Raw genomic sequence first — 16,230 nt, 5'->3', positions numbered from 1 at the left:
ACTATACACACTACTGTATTTTCCATCTAAAATTCTGTAACTGCAGTAATGAAATGAATCATATGCGCACTAAGTTCACATTAAATATTTGCAATAAGAAATTGTTTTTCAATGGAATGGAGCTAGCAGAATTTGGAATGCAATTTGATTAATTAGTCTAGCTAGATATCACTTAATTCATTTTCTGACGTGTCATGTTAATCAAGTGTCATGTGGTGGGATATTGCTATATTTTTTTAAACTTAGCTATTAGCTACTACATGGATTGATTATTACCAATAACCTTAGACTCATTAGATATGACATACCAATACTTTACTATGTACCTTAATTGTGCAAACTTTAAAGGATATAATAAGTGACTAACTAGTTATACAAAGAATTTGACTTTGTTTTAATGCAGAGCTTATGATAACATCTGGACACCGGACAAAATCTGGTCAAATTGTATAGATGTCTGACCATAATGCAATTTGTCCGGACACAGTGTCCCATCAAAGTACAAGGAAGGAGCCTAAGGGCTGGCTGGCATGCTATCAGCAATAGCAGTCACTTGATTGCCAGGAGATAGTATACATTCTTACGACAAAAGGGATTGACCACAAATGTACTATTGCCAATCCTCTAGTGTACTGTAACCACATAACAGCTGCAGTAAGGCATGTGACATCTTACCACTATAATGTTCATTTGCTATGCTACAGTGGACATATTGGGCATCCATCTTCCACATGTCCAATCAATTTTGGTTTGCCAGGACATTGTGGCAGGACAACAGAGAATTCTTATCATAAGCTTTGTAATGGGGCACAGAAACCTGAATTTTTTTACTGTAATTGCTTTTGTAACTCACTTTTGACCAAACGTTAAACAATACTGATAGCCTATTGGACCTTATCCATTGGTGAAATGTGATGTCATAATTAACAAAATAGCTTTGATAATATAATGTGGGGACTTTATCACGCAGTAACACAAATGTAGGGTTGTAAGAAGGATTCCTCAAGGAGGTCTACTCTGACATGACAGGCAATCACAGCAGTGGGGGTCTAGGGCACAGCCCTTAGATGCATATACAAAGCTAAAATGACAATAACAAAACACAACACTCTACTATTATAATAACAGTATCAACAAGTAATTCACAGTTGTACTATTAGTAATACAGTGATTAACTGGATACATAAGAATAAGTTCTGGTTGGCTAGTAATAGTTTTGGCTAGTAATAGTTTGGCTAGTACTAAACATGAACAGTTGTAATGTGTAACATGGCTAGTAACAGTTTGGCTAGTACTAAACATGAACAGTTGTAATGTGTAACATGGCTAGTAACAGTTTGGCTAGTGATTAAACACAATGTACAGTTATCAGGGACCTGCTAATGATGAAAACCTAGGTCATGGTTTTAGAAGATATTAAGCCATAATAAGTCTACTTAGCAAATTATGTATCATCCTCCACCTGTTTAATGGATGGATGATATACTTGTTGACATCAAAAGCAAACAATTAAAAATGATGATATTATGGAGAATAAAAACTAATCATGTAAACTAAATGTAACATTCCATTTTACCTGCGAACACAACTTTTTCAATAGTAGCTATCATAGTATTGTTACTTGGTTGTATGCAATGTACAGTGTAGTTGCAAAACGGTGACCCTGAAGAACCTACAACTTCAAACATAGTTACATTATGCACATGTTTAAAATAACTTTATTTAGCCCTACTTAAAATCACTTCAGACTACTCTCAGTATGTCACATGAAATGTTCAACTACAACTATCTAAATCATGTCTCGTATCATGTAAAAGTATAATAAGCAACTGTGCAGAGTTATGTGATAATGAGCACAATTTTTCTAATGGGTTTAACAGATGCTGCTCTACATATAATTTTGTGATAACTAATTTAAATTTATATGTAAACCCATCTGTTAATAGTTACGTACATACCAAAACAGTAAAATTTTCTGTGACCACGCGATGACATGACACTAGGTCATAATAGCATATGTGCTGCAGCTGTAGAGAGCAAGAGTGTAGATCTTATAAGGAAAATTGATAGGAAGTTACATCAGGACACTGCCTTCCTGTGTGTTGTGTATAAATGCACATCATATTATGTAGCTGTTTATTAGTTGAAGTTAAAGAAAGATTTGGTGAAGAGAATATTACAACAATGATAGTCACTGTGGTTGTACTGCTATTGGTTGTCACTTCTAATGTACATGGTACGTTGTACATGTTTACCATCATGTTTGCATGTATACTGATTTGTGCTGCATATAAAACTTAGTTATTTCCAGTTGTTGTGCATGCGTAGCTCATTATCTGTGCAATTGAAAGATGTATGCTATATTTTTATAGCAATCAATACAGAGGTAGATCCCGACTTAAACAGAGATACGGTGAGTAGTCAACAACAGTGTTGTGCTGGAGTGGCCATTACATATTAATAGGTGGAATTGATCACTAGTAAAGGATACCCAGCTGAAACACATCAAGTCACTACACAAGATGGTTATATATTGACAATACATAGAATTCCTCATGGAGATAATAGCAGTCTCGGTATGTGAAGGGACATTATATACATGTGTGAGAAATTCTATATTAATATTATTAGGGGCAGTTCAGAAGCCGGTTGTCTTCCTACAACATGGCCTTGTATGTTCAAGTGCTGAATGGGTTATCAACTTAGCCAATCAGAGCTTAGGGTTCATTTTAGCTGATGCAGGATTTGATGTATGGATGGGTAACGTTCGCGGTAACACTTACTCAAGAAACCACACCCGGCTATCTCCCTCTGACAAGGAGTTCTGGGATTTCTCGTAAGTACATAGTTATCCTGATCACATGATCTCATAAAATTACTACAGGTTTGATGAGCACGCCAAGTATGATCTTCCTGCAATGTTGAATTATGTCCTACAAGAAACAGCACAAGAGAAACTGGTATATGTTGGTTATTCTCAAGGAACTATGATGGGATTTGCAGGGTTCTCCACACAACCAGAACTGGCAGACAAAGTGAAACTATTCATTGCCCTAGCACCAGTGGCAAGAATGTCAAATCTCCAAGGGGCACTTCGTCCCTTATCAAAGTTTGTATACAACGAAGTGTTTATTGTAAGTCACTATATGAGTATATATGTGGCAGCATTTACTCATATAACCACTGTCTTTTCTTGTGTGTAGCGTTTCTTCAACTTGATTGGAGGAACAGAATTTCTTCCCAGTAATGAGTTCACCAACTTCATAGCATCCCAAGTGTGCCCCAAACCAGTGATTGATGAAGTGTGCAGAAACATTTTGTTTTTGATTACAGGATTTGATGACAAACAGCTTAATAAGGTATATACATCGACACTGTATGATGATTGTACCTGTCCCTATAGACTCGTCTGCCAGTTTATCTATCACATTTACCTGCTGGTACTTCAGAGAAGAACATAGTACATTTTGCAAGGGTAAGGTCAAACCTATACAATACCATGATTTAATTATGATGCGCTATAGCAAGTTTATACTGAAAAATTTCACCGGTATGACTACCTCAAGGCTGGAAATTTATTACACTATGGAAGGGTACATTACAGTATTAACTGCTTTGTGTCCCATCTTTACTCTCCACAATTTCACAGATTACTAGCATAAATTACAAATTCACCTGAAACCAAAGCACACCAGTCAAACTAGCTGTAAATTGCCACCCAGCACCGTCGTGCGTACTAAGCGCCTTTAGAATTAATTATCGCATCGCTATAGACCTTATTCACTGAATTAATTTCGTAGCACTTATAACCCGTTGTGAAGGAGTTGTCCGCCAATGTTCACCATTTGCAGTATCTAAACCATGGTAACATCGCAATTCTCCGCCAAATTCGCCATTTGCAGTACCATAACAAGTTCAGTCAGGTGTTCCCCAAGGAACTGTTCTTGGCCCATTGATGTTTTTGCTCTACATTAATGACATCAAGTGTGGCATCTCATCCCATTTGAAACTTTTTGCAGATGATTGCATATTATATCGAACTATCAATAGTCAGCAAGATCAATTATTATTACAACATGACCTCAACATTATATTAAAGTGGACTGAAACTTGGTTAATGGAATTAAACACTTCCAAGTGTGTGGTACTTACCTGTAGTAGACTAACATCCTCCTCTACTTTCAACTATACTATCAGAAATTACTTTTTGCAGCGAGTTACCCAACACCCTTATTTAGGAATTCTCTTAGACTCAAAAATGTCATTTACACCTCATATCAATCAAGTTATCTCTAAAGCAACAAGGATGCTAAACTTTGTTAAACGTAACCTTTATAGATGTTCTGCAGAAACTAAATGTTTAGCCTACACCAGTATAGTGAGACCACTGTTGGAGTATGGATCGGCAGTATGGGACCCCTACTTGCAGAAGGAGATACAAAGTATAGAAATGGTACAACGACGTGCTGCTCGTTGGGTCAAGTCAGACTACCGATATAACAGTAGTGTTACATCTATGTTAGCAGATCTACAATGGCCATCACTTCAACACCGACGATACGTGACTAGATTAAAAGTATTCTACAACATTGTTTACTCCTCATCAGTCTTAACAGTCCCAAATTATTTCACCAACACCACATATCCCACCCGCCACCACCACCCCTTCCATTTTGAGATTCCGTTTGCTAGAACAGATCATTATAAATTCAGCTATTACCCCAAATCTATCCGCGATTGGAACAATTTACCAACTGACACAATAGAATCCCAATCTCTACAAGTATTTTTAGATAAATTATAACTGACTCTCATCTATGTGATTTGTAATGTTTTTTCCTTACCTGAACATATCAGTTTGTAACTGTGTTTTCAGTAATCATAATCATAATCATAATCATAATCATAACTATGGTAACATGATAGCAACGGTCGTGCTTGCCCAGTTTTAGAAGTCAAAATGGCGTCCAAAACACTATCGTCATGGTGAATTTGGACCCTTGTATGGCTTTACATGGCATTAGAGGGCGCTTACTGTTCTAAATGAATAAGGTCTATTAAAAAGATATTCAGAGCCTTTTAAATAGCTTTTAAGACTTCACAACCATCCAAAAAGGCCAGAATGGCAAAAATCAACTGTGAGACACTACTAAGAGGTGATTATTTGCTGCTTCAAAATGCAGCAACTAACAAGAGAATCTGGCTCTCCCCAACCACCTATAACTGAGCCTGTTTGTGCCCCTCCCCTTGCCAGCTCCTGGATCCGCCCCTGTATTATGCTATGCTGCACTGCTCAAAAATTTACCTATTATACTTAAATTAATGCTCAATATTTACCTATTATGCTCAAATTATGCTCAATATTTTTACCTCAGTTCCCATGTATTTCTAATAACTTTGCATTTTATGGAAAAGCAGTAAGTGGTTGAAGCACAGACTGTAAATCCTTGCTTGTCAAAATGCATGTAACAGAAAAGATCGATATACTCTAATAGAACAGTCAGCTACCTGATAATCTTTATTAGAGTTACTGACTGTTCTATTAGAGTATATCGATCTTTTTGTTGGTTATGTATTTTGATAAGCAAGAATTTATAGCATTGCACAAGTTTCCTGCCTATTATGCTCAATGCTTTCAGGCACCTATTATGCCAACATAATCGGCGGGTCCCTAGCCATGAAAAGTTAATTATATGTTTCTGGTTCCCTTCCTGGTCATTTTTGCTGACTGGATTGCACAATCACCATACAATACTTTGTAATATTTGTGACCGGGCCTGCGATAATAGGGCATGTGGGCACATGATTTTTGCCTACTTTTTCACACTTTCATCACTCATAACTTTTTGTACCATTATGCTATGGCATTGCAATTTTCAGCTTGTAGTAAGCATTTAATTGGCATCATGATGCAAGTTACAGAATGGAAATATACTTTTCCAGTACTAAGATATCACCTGTAGAGTTATTGGGTGTAGTTTGTGCCCACATGCCCTGTTTTCGCAGGCCCGGTCACATTTTATATCTGTTGAAAGGTTTTCATGTCTTGTAAACACCCTTTTCTTATAAAGATGCAGTAACTTTATGCATTACTTTGTTTTTCTCTGTAATTCCATGTACTGCTATGTCAAAATGTAGTGTACCACATGAAAAAGTTGCAAAAATAAAATCAATCTGGTCACCTGGTCAATTTTGGGAAATTGGTAGGACCAGAAATATATAATTAACTTTGCGTGGCCTTATCAATCAATCTACATTCATTACACTACTAATGTCATGTGTAGCAGTTAACCATGAAGGAGAGTTAGTTATGTACTATTACGTATTTTGTAGATGAATTGCTGGAACTAATATTGAAAATTGTTACTTTATTTGCAGTTACAAACACAGGAAATTAATTACCTTGCATGAAACATTCTGAATCAAAAGCTGAAAAAAAAACTTTTCATTAATCTTTTCAATATTCCCTTAAAACTATTAGCTATCAGGGGTGGCAGAGAAGGGGAAAGAGGGGCTGTATCCCTTGTCAAAAAGATTATGGAGAGGCTTAGCCCCCACTAAAATTATCTATAGCTGTCATTGAACAATTGTGCTGATTGTATTACACCAAACTATAAAATGCTTTAGCTACCCGCAATCCCAGTGAATCAATTGGATTCTATTTGAATTAAGGTCAATATACCCTAATAGAGCAGTTACCCTATTACAACAGTCAACACATATAATATTAAAGATGACTGCTAAAATTAATCTCAGATTCAATTTTGAGAGTCTAAATCTCTAAAATTTCCTGGAGGGAGGGTGGCATGCCCCAGACCCCTTTATAGGTACACTGGATAATAATTGATAATATAAATACCTCAAGATTGCTAAATGACAGTCAAACTAATATTAATAGAATTCGGATAAATTCATTCAATCTCTGAGGGCATAATTTTCAAAATTCCCACAGACCCCCCCCCCCCCCCCCAAAATTGGCATGCTAGTGTGCAAAAGACATGTCATCCCTTAGATAAACCTAGCTACACCCAAGCCCCCCTCCCCACCTAAATAACGGTGTCTCTTCTTCCCCTGTTAACTATATTAAAGAGTTTATCAAGTACAACAGTTTGGATTGTCTTACCTGACTGTACTATTAGAGTATGTTTTTAATAATGACTACTCTATTGCAGTTGTTTTAACCATGGCTTGTTGCAATATACCAAATAATTTTCAATTGGATGTGTGGGATACTCTGTTGCTGATTATTTATATACTTTAATTAAATGGTTGTGACTTTATAATACTACAAATACACGCATACTTTCAATATTCACAGTGATATTAACTTCTGCATTGTACTTCATATCTCCTGCAACATTTGTAGCTATACACTTATACTCTGTAACATTCACAAGATCAGTTTTAATGGTTATTGCAGAATAGGCTGTTTCAGGTTCTGCAATTGATATGCCATCTTTATACCATGTTATGGTTGGAGTGGGATATCCATCTGCTGTACAATTCAGTGTCACCAGTGAATCAATACTAACATGATATGAAGTATAGTTGGGATGTTTTCTTGGCTTAGGAGGATCTAGATGTACATACATACAGTAGGTACTAATCACTGTACAACATTTATATGTGTGACTACTTTATGTGTTGACTCCCTCAAATATTTTCACTTTGAAAATTTTACTAACCTGCATATTTTACAAAGCAAAGAATATGCATGCATAATTTGTAGTACTTTTAAATACTACTTGGTAACTTAACGTTTGGTGAATATGTCACATGAGCTCATAGGCTAAGTATAACTGTCTAACTAACTTATGTTTTCAGCCAAGCATACCTCAACTATGGGTAATGCTACAGGCTTGATTTCTTCACTGTTCACCGTTGCTTAGGCACAAACTGTGAGCTTTTGCCTACTGCAGCAGCTACAATGGATGCCTCATGGATTTACCTTTATCCTCTTTTGTGTCCAAATTCTTTTTTCTGCTACTGCATAGGTGTTGATTCACAGTAGTGTGTATAATGGCTTTCTGGTGGTGAGCATTGTGTTTATAATGGAAACTGTATGTAATTTCCTTAGTCACTGGATTGCTTCATTGCTGAGGTGTTTCTCATATCATTCTTTGTTTGTTATGCTGTATAATGGGAAGAATATAGCTGAAAATGAAGCTAACTACAGTGTAGCTACTTCACTTTCAGTAATTTGTTAATCAATATATATATGTCTGGCTCAATTTGATCCTTTAATGGGGTTCATCAGTCACGATTACATTACAAACCACTTTAGTCAAGGCTGTATACAATGTTTGACAAGCTATAGGACTGAAGTAAGGATTAAAACATTCACTGTATAGTTGAAGGTGTATAGGCAACTTCTCCTGTTTCATTACAAGTGCACAAAAATTAGAGGTTTCAACTAGAGTAAGGACCATAGCACATCGAGAAAAGGCATTGAAACAAGCTGGAGTAGTGTACGATATTAAATCACAGTAAAACAATAAGAAGTGTTATATCCCTACTGTGCTCAAGATACCATAATGGAAATGCACAGTAGGGACATGACACTTCTTATTGTTTACTGTGATTTAATATCTTGCACTACTCCAGCTTGTTTCGATACTTTTTATCGATGTGCTATGATCCCTACTCTAGTTGAAAATTCCAAAGTTTTTTGTGTACTTGTACAGTACTATTGTACTGTATGATGACTCCTATGGGAAATTAAAATTCCTATACTTGTATATACTGCTGCATATGATTTTAACCAGTGCATACAATCTGTCATAGTCACTATCATTTAACAGTTAAGATCTTTGCAAATGTCTTACCAAATACAGAAATAGTAGCATTTTCTGACACCACTGTATCACCATTTGCATTAGTAACAACACAACGATAGACATCTTCATCTTCTTCAGTGATTACACTAAACACCAAGCTAGGCGATGTGGTATTAACTGCTCGACTGGAAGGCTTTATCCAACTATTATTAAATAACTGATACTTCTCCCATTGATAGAATGTCGGACCCATCTCTACAACAGAGAAGTGTAGTGTACTGATATTTATGCTTCCCACTCTAAATGTTCCGGAGTTTGGTTGCAGAACAACGGATATTCCTGCAAGAGCATTTAGCTACATTACATAACGGGGTCATCCAATAAACACTAACCTTCCACTTCCAGCCAGGCACATATTTCTGTTATATTAGCACATTCATTGCTAGCAAGACAGCAGTACCATCCTTCATCAGCATGCTGTACATTTGTAATGCTTAATGTATCCACAATGTGTGAGCCATCTATAGTAGGGATCCTTTGTGCAGTTGCTGGTAAACTCTTGCCTTCCATCCTCTTCCAAGCATACTTCAAACTACCAAGGCTAAAAGCTAAGCATTTCAGATGTATACTTCCTCCTGTTAGTGTTGTAGTGTTTACTGGTGCTACAAGTAGCACTGGACATGGAACTGTAAGTAAATGGAGTATGGATGCAATGCTTGCTATTCATGACACACAAACACTTTTAAAATTACCTTCAACATTTAAATTGGCATATTTGGAAGTGACACGTCCAAACTTATTTTGTGCAATGCAGTAATACTCTCCAGAATAATAGCCAATAACACTGGTAATTTTCAGAGTACTAGTGACTTCATTTCTTGACTTCTTAACTTTTATTCTGGCTGCTACTGGCAGAAGACTAGAATGGTGCTTCTTCCATGTAATTTTCACTCTTACAGAACTTTTAACTTTGCAGGTGAAAGTAGCAGTAGTATAAACTGGGGTTGTTACATTTCTTGGATGGCTTGTGATTATCGGTACAGGTACTGTAACAATGAAATTATGTGTAGATGCATCCTTTAAACATACTCATGCAATAGTACATTCTATTGTGATTTGTTATAGTAAGTACTCTACACCTGTATCAAAACAAGGGCTAGAAAACTAGTACAATTTAGCCTCTTCATAATGAAATGGACACTGAAGGACTAAGAATTCGACTGTAATATACTTAGTGTATGCATTTCTGTTTATAGTGATACTATTGTGTTAAAGGTGAGAGTTACACACTGCATTGGACAGTATGGTACTTATTTCCAAGGCAATAGCTACCATACAGTTCCAGTGACATACATACCAGTAACGTTTAATGTGGCATATTTGGAATAACTAGTACCACTAGCATTGGTAGCTACACATCGGCAGATGCCATCATCCTCTGGTTGTATGTTAACAATAGTGATAGTGTCAGTGTTCACTCCAATGGCACGATATGGAGTACTACCACCCCATCTCTTTCCCTCGCATATGACTTAGCTCCAATAGCAGCACAACGTAAAGAAACAGACTTTTCCTTTTGATTAAATAATACAGTTTGACTTTGTGGTTGAATAGAGAAATGTGGTACGTTTCCTAGATTGTATACATGCAAATTCACAATAAGTAGGTCAATAAAATAATACTCACGTGTGACTATTAATTTAACCCTTTCAGAAGTCACAGAGTCCCCGTACTCATTTCTCACTTCACACCAGTATGTATGATAATTTGAAGACTTGATTGCAACATTATGGATGACAAGAGTGGGATCAGTTTCTCCAGGAACGATTCGGTTTGATCTTCTCCACTGATACACAAAATTCTCCATGCCTATGCCCTTGGTTCTTGCAAAGAATGTAGCATTATGTGTCACTTTTATTTTCTGGATAGATGGCTCTACAGTCACCTCTGGTAATCCTATACAATTAAAAGCCAAAATGTGACTTAAACTAAATTGACATATTGCCATCATATACCTGTAACAGTCAATTGAGCAATATGTGATGAAACTCTCCCTCCCTCATTCCTTGCCACACAAGTATATGTGTTATCATCAGATGATCTTACATCTGGGATCACCAGGGTATTGGTGTTTATACCAGTCACTTTATTAGGAAATGATCCCAACTGTCCATTCATACTGAACACTATAACCAGTAGCTGAATATGTAAATATAGCAGTTTGTGTGAGTTTAACATGTTGTGATGCAGGAGCTTTTATCTTTTATCAGCTTGGGAGATGCCACTATGTATAAACATGAGATGTTATAACACATATTCACCTCAATATTAAAAGTCTTAGTTATTCAGCTGCATGCTAGCTAACTAAAAATGATCTGGATCACCAGATATTCTAATATAAATCCAACAAAACAGTCAGGTGTACAATAGGTTTTGATACATATTTGAGTAACATTTACAATAGTATGGGTAACAACTAAAATCACACATGTACATATTCTAGGATATATGTTGAGATGTTGAGTAGTATTGGTAGGGACTATGCAGTATGTTATAATAAGACTTCAGATATTCTCCTTCTTGTAATAAATCTTTGGCCAGTCTGCCTACAAGATAAATGATTGCTTTATTATGGTATCATCATATAGTATTGTTCCTTGCAATAATATAATTACTTGGAAAACAACTAGAGATAAGAGTACTACTCCATAACGGAATCCTGGCCTGATGTCTGAATGTTCAAAGCACTGTGTAAAATTCTTCCTGAACATTTTGAAACCCATGCTCCTGATTGGTTAGATGAAGTGAAGCTTATTCTGTAATGCACTTTCAAAATAACACAAAATTTCTCTCACCTCAACTACAACCCCCTAAGAAACCCCCTACATTTTCTAACCCCCAAACTATCATATACTACTAGCTAAGTAGTACTGTTGTGTGTAGTGCAATATCTACTTGTACAAGTAGAGATAATGTTATTGAGGAGCTATATATGCACAAGTAATACAACTATTTGATTTGTTTGTACCATTAATAATTATCCTACAATATTTAGAATATCTTTGGCCATTGTTGTTAATAGCTACACATCGGTAGTAACCAGCATCTTTTATTTGGAGGTTAATGATCGTAAGAGTATTAGTATTAATCCATGTGGCACGAGATGGAATACTACCACTCTGTCTCTCCCAATTATATGATGTTGCTCCGTTTGCCTCGCATCGCAGAGACACCATGGTAGTACTGTTCTCTAGTTTGACTGTCATATTAGTTGGATGCCTTGAAATAGTTGGAGGATCTACATTTCCTAAACAAGCAATTTGTAGAACAATAAATTGCATATAAGCATTTAACAGTTGCTTACTGTATCAATCTTACCTTTAACTGTCAATTTAACTGTCCGTGATGAAGCATTTCCTCCCTCATTACTTGCTATACAAGTGTATGTGTTCTCATCAGATGATCTCACATCTGAGATCACCAGGGTATTGGTGTTTATACCAGTCACTTTACTAGGAAATGATCCGGACCCAATTCTCCATTGATACAAAATACGGTAGCCACTAGCACGACAAATAAATCTAGCAATCTGAGTAACATTGATAGACTGCGAAGAAGGTTGAGTTGTAATTGACGGAGGAAGTACTACATATATTAGAAATGACTGCATGCAATGATATTAATTTTAACAATGACAGTACCGCCATTATCATCATTAAAGTTGATTGACATTAACATTGTTGCAGTAATTTTTTTGCTGCCATCTTCAATTTCACAACTTTTAAATAATTTTAAAAGCCACACCCTTTTAAAAGCTTGGCCACTTTGGTTTATACATAGAATTACAAGCAATTTAAATGTTGCAGAAAACATACATACTTATGATATAGTATAGTAAGTATGTGGAATGCTTTATACACAGCATGACTAATGTACATACATACGTACATTTAAAAATACATACCTATATGTATACATACACTATTCGTCTCTTGTTTCACTACATTTTATTGCATAGATTCCTACTTCATTTTTAAATTAACATTTTAAAATATATATCTTCTTTAATATAGGCTAGATCATTGTTTTATATTGTCTTCCATTTAAAATAGTCAAAATTTCAGGGAGCTGGCAGCTAGCAGCGGTAGCAGAGCGGTTAGCACTCTGATGTATTAAGAGATCATAGATTTATAAACTCCAGGTACCTGGGGTTTATAAATCTGTGGTGATATCAAGCTCCCAATTCTCAAGAATTTTAGTTTTTCAGGTTTTAAATTAACATCAAAAGTGTGCCTCCCAAAATACTCTTGGGCCATGCATATTATTTTTTTGGACACACTTTTGACTTTAACTTAACATGAAAAAAAATTTTTTTTTAAATTTTGTGTGTGATCTCGTTTCTTTTCATGTGGATTCAGAGTCCTACCCATTGTGGTACCACTACTAGCTGCCAGCTCCATGAATTTTGACCATTTTAAATGCAAGACAATATAAAACAATTATCTAGCCTATATTAAAGAAGATAAAGCTGAACCCAAATCCCAACCCTAACTCTAACTTTGGACTACTAGAATCATGACAATTAGTTCTATAGATAGTAGAGGGTGCAAAAGCGCCCTCTACAATCTATGGAACCAATTCCTGTTAATTTTATATAACAACAAAAGTGTGCCCAAAAAAGGTAACTCCAGCACCTGTCAGGATGGGATAAAAACAGCGACGGGGACATTGTCAAGGGAAGTGGAAGCTAGAAACAGGAAAAGAGGGTACAAAGAAGAGTTACCACTGAATGTGTTATGGTACAGAGATGTGTTTTTAATGGTGACTGCATGTCAGATGTTGGAGAGGGTAGCTACAAAGAAGAGCTATAGCTATCAAATATGTTCCAGAACTTTTTTTTCAATTTAAAATGTGATGATTGTCAAAGTGCTCCAGATATCCCTTCACTATCTTACTGAAGACATTGTGATGATGTAACAATATTTACATGGCAATGTCAGTTTACAGCCCAAAGTGTTTTTTCACCAGCAATTGTCTAGTGTTACAAGAGGACACAACTAGGGCTGAAACAAATTACTGCAAGTACTCATTAAGGATTTTGGTACTTGTATAGTAAAATTGGTATATAATCAAGTACTTGTAACAGTTAAGATCACATGACCCAGCTTACATGATGCACTTGCCATCAGGTAATGACACAATGAAGATTGATTGGCATAATTTCTTGTCAGGAACACAAACATCAGTACTTCAATACAGTGTGTGTATCATTGTTGTTACTTGAAAAAGCAGTTAACTGCTTAAAGTCAGTATAAAACATGTAAAATGGCGACTACAAGTAGCTAGTATCCGTGAGTGCTTGATCATTAACTAAAGAAAGTACATGATCATTTCAACCCTAAACAAAATCTCAAATTATTCAAGCTGCATGCTCAAAGAACTGTTTGAAGTAACCATAAGATCAATAGCTAAATGCTTGGAATAACATACCAATGATTCAGAAGTAGTATTGACTGAATCAAAATAACTTCAATTTGATAATTATTATCTTTAATGATTTAGTTTTTTAATTACACGAGCAGGATCACAGGCTATATGCCTTTTCTGCTGTATTACAACAGGCTGAAAATTGTATTCTAGCATAAAAGGTGCAGGACTTGCTTTGCTATAAATTGAGCAACTGTACGTAACTTATAACATTTTTTACATGAAAAATTGAGATACTCTAATAGAATAGCCACTGTTAAATCCTATTAGACAAATAGTACAGTCATATGCATGTACACCTAACTTGGAAGGAATTTACTTTCACTATTGCAAATAAATACAGGCACTATAATACAACTTTATATGAAGTCTTATATTATCTTCATTACATCTGTAGATAAGAAGAAAAATTTGTGTAAAACAAACCTCAAAGCCAGTTTATGGTTGGCTTTGGGTATATTTACAGTATTTAAAGAAGTGAAATCCATGCAAAAATAGCTAAGCTGTATAAAAGGGTGCAATCTTCAAAAAGCCTGGACAAAAAAGTTGTGAAATCAAAGGTGGTGGCCATGAAATGGCAGCAACGATGTTAATGATAATAATTTTTAATAATGCACAAAGGCATTATTATCATTAACATCAGTGCAGCCATTCTGCCACCTTTGATTTCACAACTTTTTCACAGGCCACAACCTTTTCATATAGCTTGGCTATTTTTGAATTGATTAGCTATAGAGCATACTCTACCAAATATTTGAAATTGGCACAAGCTATTTATGAAAATTCCCATGGTTTTTCACTGAATTTTAGCATTTCATGATATTGTAATCATGGAATCTCTACAGTGGCATGAAAATACCATGAAAGTCTGATGCAATCGATGATATCCCATGAAATTACTTGCATAGTACATTCCATGGGGGTGATTTAACTTGTCATGGCAAAGGGAAAGGCATTTTTCTGGTAGTGGGAACCTACATGTCCATTCAACTCTGCTGAGCACCTCCATGCCACTCATGAACACAAGTCTGAGTTCAGAAAGAGTGAATATCAATTAGCTAGCTGTTAATCTCATAGTTAGCTCAGTTAGGCTATGTTAGTCTATAGTGTCTATTGAAATCGATTGCTTGGGTGATTATCTTTCAGACTCTGTTACATATAGCCCTACAAACAACAACTATTCAACAGTCTGCAGCAAATTTGTAGAACCACGTTGGGATGAAGCTGCTTACAAAGCAATTAGTATAGCTGCTCCTAATGAATATTTTTAGCATGAGATTGGCTGATTAACACTAAAGTAGTGTAAGTTTTGATTTGTCTTGTTCTTGTTTGAGTGTCACTATGTGTGCAGTAGCTACTGTATATAGTGGTTAAGTATTTTTATTTCATACTTTCCTGTACTGTGCTTTTTGCACATCAGTGTGTCGTAATTGTATGTGTTTTGTAACATTTTAATGATGGTTTATATTCTAATGTCAACATAGTAACACTACATAGTAGTATTACTCACAGGGTGTAACTTTTATATTACGTTCCAGGAGGGGCATCCCCCCCAGACCTCCTAGATTTGTATGCAACTATTAACAGTATTGTATTTTTATTTTTTGTTTTATATTAAAGGCTTTTTAATGCAACAAGTCTGCATTAATGGTCTGAGCCGAAGCCCATAACATATATGGTACTAAATAACTACACATGTTACAAATTAATTACAACTAACTACTTATAACTTAACTAATAGTGTATGCCTTCCTTTCTACTTAACTGATGCTATCCACAGTAGCCATACATAAACTCTGGAAATAGCTACAAAGAATCTGCATCAGAAACTTGTTATTGAAATTCCTAGAGCAGCTCATGCATGCAGGACAACTCCAGTGGGCTTCTGAGATTTCCAGAAACTGGTAAAGTACATTCAGGCAATTAAAATATGTTTTGTATTGATTTGCAGAGGTGCAAATGTTCA

At 35.7% G+C, this 16,230-nt stretch overlaps 3 protein-coding genes across 3 annotated transcripts; 1 reads left to right on the top strand and 2 right to left on the bottom strand.

The window, feature by feature from the left end:
* The first annotated feature begins 1,956 nt into the window (after positions 1 to 1,956).
* LOC136255105 (gastric triacylglycerol lipase-like) lies at positions 1,957 to 3,662 on the top strand. Its single transcript, XM_066047823.1, has 8 exons — positions 1,957 to 2,236; positions 2,373 to 2,413; positions 2,465 to 2,576; positions 2,632 to 2,836; positions 2,885 to 3,134; positions 3,204 to 3,359; positions 3,404 to 3,475; positions 3,525 to 3,662. Exons 1-8 carry the CDS (start codon positions 2,113 to 2,115, stop codon positions 3,660 to 3,662), a joined length of 1,098 nt encoding a protein of 365 aa, XP_065903895.1. The 5' UTR covers positions 1,957 to 2,112.
* Positions 3,663 to 6,996: 3,334 nt separating this feature from the next.
* Positions 6,997 to 10,955, bottom strand: LOC136255104 (roundabout homolog 1-like). Its single transcript, XM_066047822.1, has 7 exons — positions 10,793 to 10,955; positions 10,522 to 10,733; positions 10,135 to 10,297; positions 9,530 to 9,823; positions 9,170 to 9,463; positions 8,826 to 9,116; positions 6,997 to 7,576 (listed from the first exon to the last, which is right to left on the bottom strand). The coding sequence occupies exons 1-7, from the start codon at positions 10,953 to 10,955 to the stop codon at positions 7,278 to 7,280; spliced, it is 1,716 nt and encodes a 571-aa protein (XP_065903894.1). The 3' UTR covers positions 6,997 to 7,277.
* Positions 10,956 to 11,237: 282 nt separating this feature from the next.
* On the bottom strand, positions 11,238 to 12,666 carry LOC136256177 (protein sax-3-like). The gene is made up of 3 exons (XM_066049129.1): positions 12,156 to 12,666; positions 11,806 to 12,084; positions 11,238 to 11,383 (listed from the first exon to the last, which is right to left on the bottom strand). The coding sequence occupies exons 1-3, from the start codon at positions 12,445 to 12,447 to the stop codon at positions 11,277 to 11,279; spliced, it is 678 nt and encodes a 225-aa protein (XP_065905201.1). The 5' UTR covers positions 12,448 to 12,666; the 3' UTR covers positions 11,238 to 11,276.
* Between the last annotated feature and the right edge of the window lie 3,564 nt (positions 12,667 to 16,230).

The sequence above is a fragment of the Dysidea avara genome, chromosome 5, assembly GCF_963678975.1.
Source record: "Dysidea avara chromosome 5, odDysAvar1.4, whole genome shotgun sequence".
Lineage (NCBI taxonomy): Eukaryota > Metazoa > Porifera > Demospongiae > Dictyoceratida > Dysideidae > Dysidea > Dysidea avara.
This window is presented reverse-complemented; position numbering and strand designations above follow the sequence as displayed.